Source organism: Drosophila melanogaster, chromosome X, assembly GCF_000001215.4.
Source record: "Drosophila melanogaster chromosome X".
Taxonomy (NCBI): Eukaryota; Metazoa; Arthropoda; class Insecta; order Diptera; family Drosophilidae; genus Drosophila; species Drosophila melanogaster.
The window spans coordinates 9,908,663-9,924,156 of NC_004354.4; the positions used below are offsets into that span (position 1 = coordinate 9,908,663).

General features: G+C 42.0%; 1 protein-coding gene across 2 annotated transcripts; it reads right to left on the bottom strand.

The window, feature by feature from the left end:
* On the bottom strand, positions 1-2,464 carry CG1986 (uncharacterized protein). Of its 2 annotated transcripts, none has more exons than NM_001298138.1 (4): positions 2,100-2,464; positions 1,818-1,972; positions 1,283-1,759; positions 1-1,170 (listed from the first exon to the last, which is right to left on the bottom strand). In NM_001298138.1, the coding sequence occupies exons 1-4, from the start codon at positions 2,291-2,293 to the stop codon at positions 782-784; spliced, it is 1,215 nt and encodes a 404-aa protein (NP_001285067.1). In that variant the 5' UTR covers positions 2,294-2,464; the 3' UTR covers positions 1-781. The 2 variants fall into 2 exon arrangements, with proteins under 2 accessions (NP_001285067.1, NP_572590.1); NM_132362.1 differs by having other exon boundaries at positions 730-1,170.
* Positions 2,465-15,494: the final 13,030 nt, after the last annotated feature.

Consider the following 15,494-nt stretch of genomic DNA (forward strand, 5'->3'; position numbering starts at 1 on the left):
CTACTAGAGTACATACTTATTTTTCCGGTGCTGTGAGAGGGGCGCGGGGGCGGGGCACGGCCGCAATGGACTGCAAAAATATTAACTACCTTTTAGCAAAAAGCGGGCCAAGCTGACGTCAAGTTTTGTAGAAAATTATGTTTTACAATGCGAAAATTGAATTTCAGTTTATTGTTTTCTGCTGCTTGTTCTTGTTCCGCCATTTTCCATTTTCCATTTTCTATTTTCTTTTTCTCTCACAATTTTGCTTTACGATTAACTGTTAAATGCAGCCGACTTTTCGCCGTTTTGTGGCTGCAAGTCAACGACTTTTCCATGTGTGTTTGGCCGTTTGGCTTTCTTGTTATTTTTTATGCAGTTTACAAGAACATGGCGAAAACCGGCTGGCTGCCAAATTGAACGGAAATATTTACTGCTACGTTCGTTAAGAGTAAAAAAAAAAATAAAAACGCTCTAGAGATTTATATTCTTGTGAGAAACTTCGGCGAATTACGATGAACTCGCTAGAGATTTTAAGTAAGCTTAAGTATCTTAAGTATCATCTGTTTTTTTTAAGGAATATTGGTTTGTGGGAGTTATAAATAGAATCGCAGCACAAAATAAAGTGAAATGAAAATACATTGTTTTGTTAGACATATTATTACAGTAAACTTTATCCAACAATGTGCTGTTGATTGTTGATTAACCCTTAGGCTGTCACGTCTCTTTTCCATCATAAAATGATTGCATACATTTAGGCTGCGTTTATTTTAACACTAACAAAACACTAGGAACTACTTATTCACGCACAGCGATCACTCTCTCTGTCTCTGTCTCTTCGCTGTCGCTCTCTCGCTCGCTCGCGCCGCCGCCAGCTGTTCGTCCAGAGGCGCAGCACCAGGGGGCTTTGGCTAACCTGACTGACCTTGCTCGACGACATTCGCCCCACCCCGCTCAGCCAGTTGGTCTGACGCCTCGGCACGTACGGCTGCTGGGGGGCGGTGCGGAAATAGAAGCTACCCTGCGCACGCCTCTGCGAATGGATACCGAAGCGCGCCTTCCGGTTGCCATCGCAATATCCGGCGGCGAATTCCCGGTAGCTGCCGCACTCGTAGCCCACGAACGGGTACTCGGGATCCATCGATTGCCGGAAGAAGATCGCAGCCGCCGAGTGACTGCAGGAAACGGGATCTGCCGAATGATAATGGTTTGTATCTTATTTCATAGCTCTTCAGCGAGATTACATATTAAATAAGCGGCTTATCTTTGAAATAATCCTATGATATAGATGGCCTTGACTTACTGGTATTTTGCATGTCACGCAGATTGGCGAACATCTTGCAATTCGTTTGCGGCGCCCTGCCTCCGTTGGGATAGAAATCGGCGTGGCCGCACTTCAGACTGGTGCCCAAGGAGCCGCCGGAAGTGTGAAGTACCTGGACGAACTGCGCATCTCCTGGATCCAGGCGGTACTTGGGCGCCACCTCGGCGGGCAGCGAGAACAGCGGTCCAGCGGGATCCAAGCCTATGATCTGCTCCACCTGACCCTCCAACACTGCGCCCGCATATCCAGCGGCATGGGCACCCAAGCTGTAGCCCGCCAAGGTCACGTTGCTTCGATGAAAGTGATTGGGACGCAGCTCCTCCAGGGCCATGATGATTCCAGCCACCGTTAGACCCACATCGAAAATGGACATGGATGCGGACTTGTAGTCGTTCTGCGACAGATTTCCCCAGTCCACAACGCACACATTGTAATTGGAGTCGAATAGGGTCCAAGCTGGGTATAAGAACCGAAATTCGAATGATGATTATGTGGATAAGGTGAGTATACATACTTAGCAATAACTCTTGCACCCAATCCTTGCTGCCCTGATCATTCCAGCCGTGCAAAAATAGGGCCAACTTTTTGTTAGGATCGAGGCGACGAAATCCTCGAAGGTCTCCAAGCTGCAGATTGAAATGCACTTCATTACCAAAATCCTTAGCTGATCTGGAAAAAAGTCGAAGTTCTTAGCTAAAAATACGCATTTATTATGGAAACTATAAAATTGTTTGAAAAAACTTTAAAATTGAAGAACAGATGAATAAAGCTGAATACAAAACCTACACCCACTTACATGGTGCGACACTCGAAGACGATGCCATGATTGAGATGGGCACGTTCCAGGCTATTCCGGAGCATGGTCTCCTGGAGATAGCGGAAGGCCTTCATCATGGGACTCCAGCGGTGGAAAGCCTCGATTCTCGGCACATCGCCGAGCAGGCAGAGCAGGCAGCCAAGGAGCAGAAGGTGGTTCACGTGACCGGGCATGCGGTCAAAGGGTCATGCACCACCGAAAACACCACACACACTTGCACACTCACTGTCACTGAGCAACACCAGAAAAAAAAAAGAAATAGAGGAGCGAAGAACTGGGGGAGTTAACCGAGATCTTAAGACACGCTCTTCTGGACCGAATGGTTTGCCCCGTGGCTGGCTACTGAAGAACTCGACTCGCTTGTAACTCCAAAAGACCCGTGAAGACGATGATCATCATGACGCTGATGATCGTGATGGAAAAGTACACTTGGGAAAATTACAAGCAAGCATAGTAATGGTTCTGAAGAGCACTAGAAATAATATATTAAAAGATCAGATATAAATATGTATAAAGTATTTCTTAAATATATGAATTTTATAACTTAGTTTAAACACCTTCAACAGCATTATGCCTTGAGATACATTAATATAGCACAGATGCACAGTACATGAATTTCTCGTATTTTCGCGCAGTGTATGTGATGCTGATGACCCTGCTCTCCGAGAGCTCTAAACATCTTTGGCGTTCTTGGCCGCGTGTTTGCACAAGTGAAAGTACAAAAAAAGCTTGTAACGACTTTTTGACTTCGATTTCGATTTCTTTCGGCTGGGAATTCGGCTTTGGGTTTTTCGGTGTTTGGTATTTGGTATTCGGTACTCGGCACTTCACTGATCTTGACATAGAATCCAGCAAACGGTAGCGACGAATTTCTGTCTTGTCATGGCTGTTGTTTATAGCTTATAGTTTACTTTGGCAGCTGAGCAAACCGCACAGCATCGAAATCGATAATAAAACCGAAAGACAAGGCGGCGCATTCAGGCCTCATCTCGGATCGAATAGGTTAATTTTAGTGCAGCCATAAACTTCAGAGGGAGTTGATCTGGGCACACGCTTTCTCGATGCAGTGAGAGAAAGGGAGTTGTCAGCAGAATGGATGTAATCTTAATACTTAATACTTAAACATCATATACTCAAAAACCTCTTTACATACTTGAAAACTATGCTAATATTTATTTTCTGATATTTATTATATTTTAAGTGATTTGATTGCCCGTCGATTTTTTTCAGTGCCTTTACGACAACCCAAATGGCGGAGAACTTACAAACTTTGACCCAAAACGCTGTTTTTTTTTTTTTTATGTCGCGCTCATAAAATATGTTCAGCTCACAAGAGATAAACCATAATATAATCCCGCCCTCTGCCGCCCCTCGCCAACCGTATTATTTTTATCTTTTTGGCCGAGCTTTCTAACCAATATGTGTTAAACGAAAGCAAAGAGAGAATAACGCTAATGATGCGCAAGTAAAGTGCCAAACGAATTTCGTTGTCTTCGCCCCATTGTTTTTCATCTAAATCTTGGGAGAGCCCCAAAGCTTCGTCTTCAAATCGTCCACTATCACCATTTCTACTTCCCCTCTTTCTTCTGGCTTTGTTTTGGCGATTTCTGCTTTTGGCAGTCGATCGATTTGCATATCTATCTGTAGCTTCTTTCCGCTGTCCACCTGTATTTCTGTTTATCTGGCCTCAATGTCAACTCTATGTTCAACACTATCAATTCGGCCGAAAAAAAATGTATGGTAAAGACGTGCCGATTGGAATGTATCTCAAAGTTTGTAAATTGAATGATAAATGCCTAAAATGAAAGCTAAACAATGATCAATGCTTAAATGAATGATAGAAGAAAAGAACACTGGACATTAGGTCTTGAAAAATGCGTTTTAAAGAGATAATAAACGACTTTAAATGTAAAAAAAACTTTATATACTACGGATATTGTAATAAAATGCATATAGTTTGTATGCATGAATTTAATTTGGTTCTTGGCGAAGTGGGACAATCGCTTTTCCGATTAAATATTCATGAATGATCAAAAGTTTTTTGTCCGCCCCCCAAATGCTCGCTGAATTTTCCCAGCCATTTTCTTCGAGTTTCCTTTCATGCACTTTGGAGTTTTGCTCTCCTTTGTTTTGGCCATTTTCTTCATGTGGCTCTATCATTAAGGCAGAGTGCGGCTTAATTGTTGCCGCAGACAATGGCTAGATTGTTATTAGGAGGGGGGGAGGGGCCAAAGGGGCTGTGATGCCCCCAAAAGGCGCCCCCAGCCGCCTGCTTTGCCCACAGTTGCGTTGCCTATTAAGCAGCATCATAATAATAATGTGTAACAACAAGAGCAACAACAACAGCTGCTGGCAATAACTTTTGCATATACGTATGTATGTGTGGCCAAGCAGCTTATGTGTGAGTGTTTGGGGACGCATTCAAAGCAATTTCCACAATTTTCGTATTGTTTACTTAATTAATTCTGCACAAAGATTTTCATTTGCAACTGTGTGCGAGTATGTGGTGCTCGCAGATGTTTTGTGGTTATTACAGCAAACCAACAACTCTCGTTCAACTCGGGTGTACTCACACCACACCAACACCCAACACACACCACCCACCACCCACCACCTGTCACCTCAGCTCCTATCACACCCTTCATCCAATATCCATTCGGGCAGACAAAACGCGTAATGAGTTTATAACATTTAATGAATCCAAAGCCAACCGCCGCAGCACAATGCGGCGTATGCGTAATGCGACCGACTCTTAGCAATGCGACAGCTTAAAGGCTCCTTAAAGTATGCAACAAGTCGCCGACGAGTGGGAATAATTACGGGGTATTTCCCAGGATTTTAATTAGATTAAATTCATGCAGCAGACTTGCTGGAACATAACCATTAGCTAGCCAGGGCTCACCATTTTCATTTAGGATATTTTAATAAAATTATAAATTCAATTGGAGCGGCTAGAAATTAAGGAATATTTGGCAGTACCATATTGGTTAGATAATTGTGTTCGAAGAGGATTAAAGAAAGTTTTTAAAATATTTAAAAGAAATAGAAATACTGTTCTTTATTTATACTTTATTATAAACCAACATCTGCTGCTCCATTTTCATTTTGCCCTGCCACGCCTCCTTTCTCTATATTTTTCCATTTTCAGGCTTAAAATAAAGCGAGTTCAAAGTGCTCGGCGTTACCATGTGAGTGGGAGTGGAGTTCGGTTCCTGCTTTCCTATTTTCCCGGCTTCAATTTTCAGTCTTTTCAGGCGCAGGCGATGGTGTGGGCGTGGCAGCAGCATTGACTTTCGATTTGTTGTTGTTATCTTCCGCGAAGGGAAACTATTTTACCGCTCAATTGATTTTGCAATTTATTTGCGCGCATTATGCGAAGGATGGTAGTTGAGGGGAATTGGGGAAGGGGGGGGGGGGCTGTCTATATAGACGCCAGGATAGATGTTGATACTCACACGTGTCCTGGGCCTTGAGAACGTAGCAAGGAGCACAGGAGGTTACTGGTGGCATTTTCAATTCTATTTACTCCCAATAATCATCATCAATGTCAGTTTCGCCAGCACTAAAATGAAAATAAAAACAAGCCAGGCAAACAATTTTTGTTTTCCTCCCAAGTACTCGATACTCGATACTTGACTAGCTACCAAAACAACAACAACAAGAGCAAAACGTCAACAGGATCATGGCCAGAAGCCGACAGCAACAACAATGAAGCGCAGAAGGAGATAGCAGGCGAGCAAAAAAGAAAGAGAGGGGGCGACATCGAAACGCATTGGGACTTGATGTTTATATCGATTGCTGGCAATTTCGTGAATTACAACAGACAAACACTACTACCGCGTGACAGGGACGGCTATATTCGGTGGAAAGAGACCGGCATATGTGGGGCCAAAAGAGAGGGGCGCACTTGAGACACGTCGTCAGCGACGTGAGCATGTTGCTGTAGTTTTTTGCCAGTCCCGTCGTTTTTTTGTTTTACTGTTGCCGTTGTAAACACTGCGAAAATTGTATGGTTAAGTATTAACTCCTAGTTTACGTCACATGCTTTTGGCTATCAATGTTTTAGTTCAATTGGTTTAATTAACATAGTACCTGTTTAATATATCCCTTAATATTTATATTACCACATTTTTCTTCAGTGTAATTGTTGTTGTCGCTGTGTTGCCATGTCGCTGGCGTTTGTTGAATCGCTGGAGTGGCGGAGGTTGGGTGGACAAGTAGTGTCGGGGTCACCAATTCAGCAGTCACCAGTCGCAGTCACAGTCACAGTTCCCACCTCCCTCTTTTACAGTTAGCACCAACGGCGCTGTCACACACAAACGCGCACACACACACACGCACTGCGGAGTCATGAACGACAACGTAGCGGGAAGGTAATCACAATATGCCAAAGTTCAGGCGACAAAACTGTTTGAAGGCAATGTATCTTAATTAAGGGACATACGAATCCAATATTCTTAACTGATTGAAGGTTTTAGTCATTTACTAACGTGGCAAAAAAGTGCTGTGGCTACAAATGTTGTAAATACAACTAATACTTTTCGTTTAAACCTTTCTGTCTTTTGATTTTCGACCAACACCTTTTCTAAAAATGTTTCCTTTTAAAACCCGAATTGTTTTCCAGCACTTTATTCGCCTGTTGTCAAATTCCGCTGCTGTGTTGCGATTTTCCACGCCCGATGCCTTGATACTTGACTCTGCTCCAGTTCCTCGCTATTCCCCTCCCATGCCTTTATCAGTCTCCTCATTTCATTGTGTCCTGTTCCGCCATGTTCACCCATTCACCTCACATACGCACACACACACACACACACACATGCAGGCTGGCATGCACTCGGAGACAAAACTAAAACAACGAATTACGTTAAATCAGTTTTTATACCCTGAAAGAGGGCTGCTTAAATAGTCGAAGTACTGATATGAAGCATATCGCACGCTGAAAATATAGAATGGTTTCGCTAAAAAGCTTGAGTAATTCTGCTTTATTTAATGCAAAGGTTTTTATAGAGATTATCCTTTTGATATTGTCTTCTTATTGTAAATGTAGGATTTATCGCATTTATTAAGCCCGAGATCTCCTCAAATTTAATTGAATAGCCGCGAGATAAATCTAAATACTCAAAGGGTATTCAATGGCTGGCCATTTTGTGCGTTAGCTGTTATTGTCGCCGTTCCCTTCGCTGAATTGTCTGAATTGCCAGAGGTCCTTTATCCTGCCACCCATTCGTTTTTTACGCTGACGCAGGAGTGTGTTGCATACTTTTCGGCTGGCATTTGTTTTTATGCGCACGTTTCACGTTGCCCGTTATGTGCTTGATTGAAGTTTGTCTCAGCTTCTTCCCTACTCAGCCCCGCCCCCTTTCGCCAAGCGCCCCTCTCGAGTATTATGTTTTTTAAAGCTGGCGAATATATTGAAATACATTTCGCGACGCCGGTTCAAGTGGCAGCCAAAAATTATGATCGCTTACATCATAAAGAGTATTTTGCACGTAGGGTGGGGAATTCGAAAAGGGGATTTCGGGGATTGGTGGCAGCTTAGCGACAAATCCGCTTGTCGGGCGCACAAATACGAATAGAAATACGAGATACAAATACATTCGCATGCGGATGCGGGGGCACAACTACAAGTACAAATAAAAATTAACAACAACGAGTAAGCAGCTCACGCGCTAAGCTCGCATAATTTGCACAAAATAACAAACAAACTCCAGCGCACAAGCACACATAACATGCTTAAAAATAGATTACAATGGTATAAAGTTAACAATGCGATTCGCCCACACGGACCACGCCCCCCCCCCCCCCCCCCCCACAGCCCACACCGACCGTTACATAAGCCAAAAAATGGGCGGGAGTGGGGTGGCGAATAAATTCACTCGCGGGTCGCAGCGCTAAAAACGCAAACAAAAATTTGCAGCTTTCTATCGCATAAATAAAGTTTAAAATAAAGTGCGAATGAAGAAGAATAAAGCGGGGGGTCACAGGAAGGCGAACAACCGCAAAGTTCACACGCAAAGGCGTGCGCCACGCCCCCTTTCCACACACACACACACGCAAACAGAGGCACACAGACACCCGAGAACACACACACAAGCAAACGTCATTTAAAAGTTATTTGGACGCTAGTTGGTGTTTATGTAAAAGTAGCTCTCGACCTGCCCGAGGCCAAAAAATCCTGGCACAAGCGAAGGAAAATTCGTGGGGGGAAAAATGTTGGAAATTAAGATGGGAGGGGTGGAAAAACAGGAGTGCGGTAGGCGAAAATTACACGTTAAAAAAGGGAAAGAGAAGTATTAGCGGTTGCATGAAAAAATAAACCAAACCCCAAGTAGAAGGCAACTTCTGCTTTGGGGTTTTGTTTAAACAAACTCAAACCAACACCTATGCACAAAAAGCAGCCAACACCTATACACCCACAAGCACAAACACACAATCACTCACACAGCGGCACGCGAATGAGCACGCACATACAATGAACTAAACGCTACGTGCTGATTACTGCTAACGCAAGGATTTTCCTCACTCACATACACGCACACACACATACGCACACCAGTGCAGTTAAAGGACAGCATCAGAGGCAACAAAGCAATTTGCAGGCGAGAACTGAAAAGAAAGAGGGAAAAGCAAGGATCATACCCTTTGATCAATCAAGACTTGGGATCATGCATTTAAGCTGAGAAATAATAAAATAATTAAACAATTTAATACGAAATATAATATATGTATTTAAATTTTTTTAAATTTAAGCTTTAAAAGGTTGAAAATTAAACAAGAGCATTGGAATTGAAGTTAGTATTATACTATAAAGACTTTAGTACAACAATATTATTTGTCGCTAACTAAAGCTAAATTTCAACTTCAATAAGTTCGATATTACTCGCTTCTACGCACCAGAAATGTACAGGGAATGTGAAAAAGGCGTCGCCAGAAATTACTGCAGGTCCTTATTGTTAGTTTAGTAGTTGTTTGCCAAGCATTTCACACGCGACACACGCAAAACACCCAAACAAACGCAAACAAACAAGCAACACACACGCACACAAAGGAGTGCAAGCACACACACTCACGCCACAACACACACAACGCACATACACACACACACGCGGACAAGGTTGGACAGCTCTTAACAAAATATTTAGCATGTGAGTAAATTTTAATACCTGGCAAAGCAACCTTTTGGTGAATTTGAAAATTTGAAAAATCAACAGAAGGACAGGCAGCAAACAAAGCGTTCAAGCGGCCAACTAAAAAGAGTTGTGTTGCCCCTTTTTCGTTAGTCAAGAAAAATATTTATTTTTAATAAATAATAATATTTAAGTGATGTGCACACAGTGCAAAGTGTAGACTTTATTAGACAAGTCGCAAATTATCTGTGCGAGATGACAAAACGAAAATGAAAATAATACAAAATTGCAATCGATATTAAGGGCTGTGGCTATATTTTGAAACATATTTGCCGTTTAATAATTCGATATTTAGCGTTGCAACATTTTGCTATGGACTATGTGTGTACAATTGATTTCCAATGAATTTGACAATTACCTTGGCAATATTGCAAAATACCTTTAGGATGTTCTTAAAGGGATTTCGATATGCCGGCCTTTTGTTATCTCATTTGGCCCGATTTCGCCCACATATTCATACGAAAGTCACTCGAATGCAAACAGATGTGCGAGCCTATTGGGCAAACACGCATATGAATACCGATGTACGTACATGTACATATGTACATATTTAGACAGAGAGTCTCCTGTGTTTCTGCTTCTATCAATACATAATGGCACTTGAAATCACTTAAATTAGCCTTCAGACTGCCTACTGCTCGTCGTGTTGTCCCTAATAATAAGGCTTATAAATCAGACACACAAAAGGACACACTGAACACACGTGCTGTGTTTGCCTTTTGATGTTTTGGCATTTAATTTGCCACATTTTGGCGCCTGGACGAGGCCCATAAGATTGGCCCCGGCCCCATAAAGGGGTGGCCGACATTAATTGGTAATTTGATACAATTTGCATTGCTTAGTTGCGGAATTATTTTAATTGGGTGTAATTCTACGGACGCATTGATGGCCCAGACCGCAGGCCAAAAGTCTAACGAGCCGTCGTCTGCTGTGTGGGCATCCGGTATTCAATATATGCTACATTGTATCCATGTGGAGCTCCAGCCAGAGTACCCCGACCCCGAAAAACATCCTGCATCCGAGGTCCTTACGTCCTTAAAGTGGTCAACAGAACAGCTGTTTGGTCTAGTTGGTTACGTTGGCCCATCAGTGGGCCTTTGTGTCTGAAAATCTAGATAGCTACAATATATGTGTACATCCCCAATTTTGCAGCTGTGAAGCGGAAATGTTGTCTCGAATTTCCCTTCATCTCGAATATGTCATGGAAACGCCGTTCATCTTCATGTGCGAATATTTAAAGATATCTTATGTCTTTAATTGTAACTTTGTTCCTTTTAAAACGACGTTAAAGTGGTTAACAGTATTAAAATCAGTTATACGGCCAAAACATTGAAAATATAGCTCCAAGTGTCGAATGGCATACCTCGTTGAGCTCGTAATTAAATTTCCAATCAAACTGTGTTCAAAAATGAAAACTCTATTTTATCGCCGTTTTTTGCAAATTTTGACGATGTTACCCCTTACAAAAAATGCGAAAATTTACCAAAAAATTAATTTTCCTAAATCCTTCAAAAGGTGATAGTAATTGTTAGCATTGGTAATTAGCTGCTCAAAACAGTAATTTTTACATCTATGTGAGCATTTTTAGGGAAGTTATGACGAAAATTCCGTTTGTAAATATCAACTTTTTGGCAAAATCCGTTTTTCCGAATTTCGGTCATAAAATAATTAGTTTTTTTGCCATAACTTTAAAAATAATTGTCTGAATATGGAATGCCATACCTCGTTGAGCTCGTAATGAAATTTCCAATCAAACTGTGTTAAAAAATGGAAATTCATTGTTTTTCCGATTTTTTGCAAATTTTGACGATGTTACACCTTACAAAAAATGCAAAAATTTACCCAAAAATTAATTTCCCAAAATCCTTCAAAAACTTATAGGGTTCGTTAGCATTGGTAATTAGCTGCTCAAAACAGTTATTCTTACATCTATATGAGCATTTTTAGCCAAGTTATGACGAAAATTCCATTTGTAAATATCAACTTTTTGGCAAAATCCGTTTTTCCGAATTTCGGTCATTCAAATAATCAGTTTTATTGCCACAACTTTAAAAATAATTGTCTGAATATGGAATGTAATACCTTGTTGAACTCGTAATTAAATTTCCAATCGAACTGTATCCACAAATGGAAATTCAATTTTTTGGCCATTTTTTGCAAATTTTGATGATGTTACCCCTTACAAAAAATGCGAAAATTCACCCAAAAGTTTGTTTCCCAAAATCCGTCAAAAAGTGACACGGATCTTTAGCATTGATAATTGGCTACTCAAAACAGTCATTCTTTCATCTTTATGAGCATTTTGAGCCCAGATATGAAGAACATACCATTTGAAAATATCGGATTTAACGAATTGCCGAATTTCCGCCATCAAGTAATTAATTAGTTGTCCCAATCGGGAAAAATGTATCTTCATTTATGTTATTTTACATTTTTAGAGCATGGAAAAATGAAAAGTATTATCTACTTTTAGGATATCTTCTATTTAGATCTCTTTCCCACACAATAGCCATCCCTTTTGTTTTCAGTTTTGTCCACTGTTGTCGCCGTTGTTGCTGCGCCGACAAGCCAGCAATTAGCTGCCATTTAGTGTCCAGAGTCCTGAGACCTTGCAGCTATTCAACGACAATCGACATCGAGCCTCACCACTCAATTGGTCCTTTCTTGTCACGCTGCAATTGACGCTTTGGGGCGACATTGGCACACCGAAAGTCAGATGGGCAACAATGCAGACCTGTTTTCACAACCACCCACCCGCCATTTGCCGCCCACTTGGCACTGACATTTTCCTATTTTCACCCCCTTCTTCCATTATTGCGTCAAAGGCCATTGACAGGCATTTAAAAAGAGGAGCCTGTGGATTCGTGAAATCCGGCGTGCCGCACTCCGCCATTTCCACCAGGTGCTCTTGTATCTGCATGTAAAAAATGAATATGAATTGAATGCCAATACCAAAAAATCACCTCTATCATTCGATTCGGTTAGTAATTTTAATCAAGCAAAAATATATATGTACATTAACCCTTCAACAAATATATATTTATGATCTTTTACCTGTTACATACCTTTCAACGAATCAAGTATGTAATTTTACTCGCTCATTTTACCTGTGTGCGTGTCTGGTTCCTCGTATCTGTATCTTTGTATCTGTGTATCTTCGTTTCTTCGTATCAGTGCATCTGTATCTGTCTATCTGTAACTGAATCTGCATTTGAATGGCAGACATTGCTGCGGCACTGATTGATTGATTGACTGCATGATTTATTGGCTATTTAGTTGCGGCAGCAGAAAATTAGCTACATAAACCAAATTCTAAATGCTGCGTAACCCCTCTCGCATCGTTTATTTGTGTGTGTAATTGGGTGTGCGCCTGTGTGTATCTGTGTACTTGTGTGTGTGTGTGTGTCTTTAGGCACTTAACAAACTTTTGCGTAGGCAAAGTTTACCCAAATGCGGGAAAAGGGTGGGCTTCCACGGGAAAAGGGGGCGGTCCACTCTAAACAAGCAATTGCAACTCATTAAGCGTTGACTCTGCCGCAACGTCAAAGTTTTTGCAGGTAACCAACCACACCGAGGGCAGTTCAATGGGTTTTCAGAAAGACTGTTTCATGTCTCTGTAGCTTTTCATATTTAACTACTTAATACCAATAAACGACTGCTTACATAGACATATTGGTCGCTTTTATCGGTTAAGTTTCCAATTAAGTAAAATACTTCGTATGCATGTACGAAACACATCAAACTATGTAACTCACCTCTTTCAGGTCTAGACAACAAAAAACTAACGTTTTTCTGAACAAAATCAGCAACAGCAAAAACAACAAGCACGCTCATCCTATTTTTCCCTGATTTTTTGTATTTCCTTTCTTTTCCCTTTCCCAGTAAAACAAACTTTCTGCTCTTCTAGTGGTATCCATCCCTTTTTTCCTCCACATTTTCCCACAACTCTACGGTCTTTTTCCGTCGATTGTTGTGTAATTTGCACCTATCGATGCTTGGAAGTTTGCCGAATCGAAAACGTTAGAAAAAAGAACTTTTTTAATGAAATGCCGAATGATATGGGGGCTCCTTTGCTCTTCGCCATTCTGGGTTAGCCGATTGGATTGCCCATCTATCTCGCGTTGCACTGAAAAAAAGGTGCACAATTTAACCATTTGTATCTTAGAGTAGTAAGGGCTTTAAATCATTAATAAATACTAAATATATTAACATAACCCTGTATGGTATGATTTGGAATTTATGAATACCAAAATTGTTTAATAATATATTACTTAAAATGCAGTATTATTGTTCTTAGTGTCCTTTATTCATTTTCCTGCTGTTGGTTCGATTGCTGCCATTGTTTTTCTTTTGCCAATAGACTTCACATTAAATTTCACTAATAAAGCAAACAATGCGTGGCATTCAGGGGGATGAATGGCAGCGGGGAAGATGGCAAGGTGAGCGGCAGATGAGAAATTGTTAGGGGAGGACCGTCGCGTTGAGAGGGTGTGGTGAGGGGGGGGGGGGCAGCTTCTTCTGTCAGTGGCAGTCGCCTGAAATGGCGAGGCAAACGTGCAACACTCATACGTCATGTTGGACGAGACTGAGACGCGAGTGAGTGAAGGCGAGAGGGAGATAGAGACATAGATAGTGATGGAGGGGGTCTGGGAAAATGGCTGGGAAAATGGCGGGGAAAAAGCGGGGAACAATGGCGAGGGGCGGCTCAGCAGAGCAGCAACGAAACACGCACAATGTAATGGCATTTTTATGTTGCATCACGTACTGGTCATAAGTCATGTTTAGAGCACTGACTGCTGCTGCTCCTGATCCCCCCCCACACCGCCTCCTGCTCTCACATTTTCCACCCACATTTTCCACCACCCTCCTGAAACTCAAATGAACTGTAGCTAAATTGGCCCTGTCCTGGTGAAAATGTCCAACTGTCAGTCAGACGGCGGCGGGCAGCTTAAACGGATATTACAAGGTGTTGGCCAAACATTGACCGTACATGAGCTTAAAGCAAAATTAACTAACTAACAGTGGAAATCAGTGGGCTGGGGGTGGCGTGGCAAAACACCGTTGGTCTGGAGGGCTGGGAAATTGGCCCTGTTCTGTGGACTTAAATGCTGCTTAAGCGGCTTTGCTGACCAACAAAACAAAGCGCGACAGTTTGTGGTGACTGAAACTGAAGGCGTTAGCTTGGTGAAAAATGGGCGTAGGGAAAAGGGGTTTGCAGTTGCTGTCATAAACAGTAGATATCTGGAGGAAATATAAAGAGGTATTTAAACAATTTAAACAATAGTTTTAGTGAATTATAGAAAGTATTTAACAATTGTCCTATATTATAAAACATAAGCTCATATCCCTGCACCCAGATATATACGATATATATACGATATATTATTACAAAGATTTTATCCCTCCTTCCAGGCCATAAGCAGCTTACAGCTCCATCAGCTATTTGTCTACAACACGGTTTCAGCCAGCAATTTGTATGCGCTGAACTTCAGCGATAACTTTAACTTGGCCAGAAAGATGGCAGCCAGATATATTGTACATAGTTTTCATGGCCAGCTCATATAGTTGGTCCTTCATCAATTTAGCCGGGTTACAGGCACTTGGCCCATCTCCACGGCATAACCATTAAAGACAGCAGACATTCAGGGCCATAACATAATGTTGCCCCAACCGAAAACGCCCGATTTCCGCCCACCGACAGAGTTTTGATTTATTTGCCCCGGCATTTGGATACAAAGGCCGCGCGGAGCTGACAAACAATTTCGCTGGCCGTTGATGAGATGGGTGGTGGCTACAACTCCTTTCCGCCCTCCGGAGGCTGTGGGGGCGTGGCCTGGCCCGTCTCGGCGCGGAGAACACTGAATACGAAATCGTAAACTACACGACTCCACATCTTCTAAGGCAATTGGCAGCGAGGGGCGATAAATAATTTCAATGCTGCGGTCGCTTCTTTCATAATTTTCCAAAGGGCTTTGATCAAACGTCAGGGCATAAGCCTATTGGGCCACGCCCTCCCAGAAAGCGTAGCAGGCACGCCTACCACTTGAACTTCGACCTCCTGGTTGAGGGGTCTTCACATTGCCACTTTGACTGCGAATACTTTTCTGGTCTTTATGATTTACGTAGTAGGCTTTGTGTTTGGGGCACACTACGATTTTGTTCGGTTTCTGAGGCAGCTATGATTCTG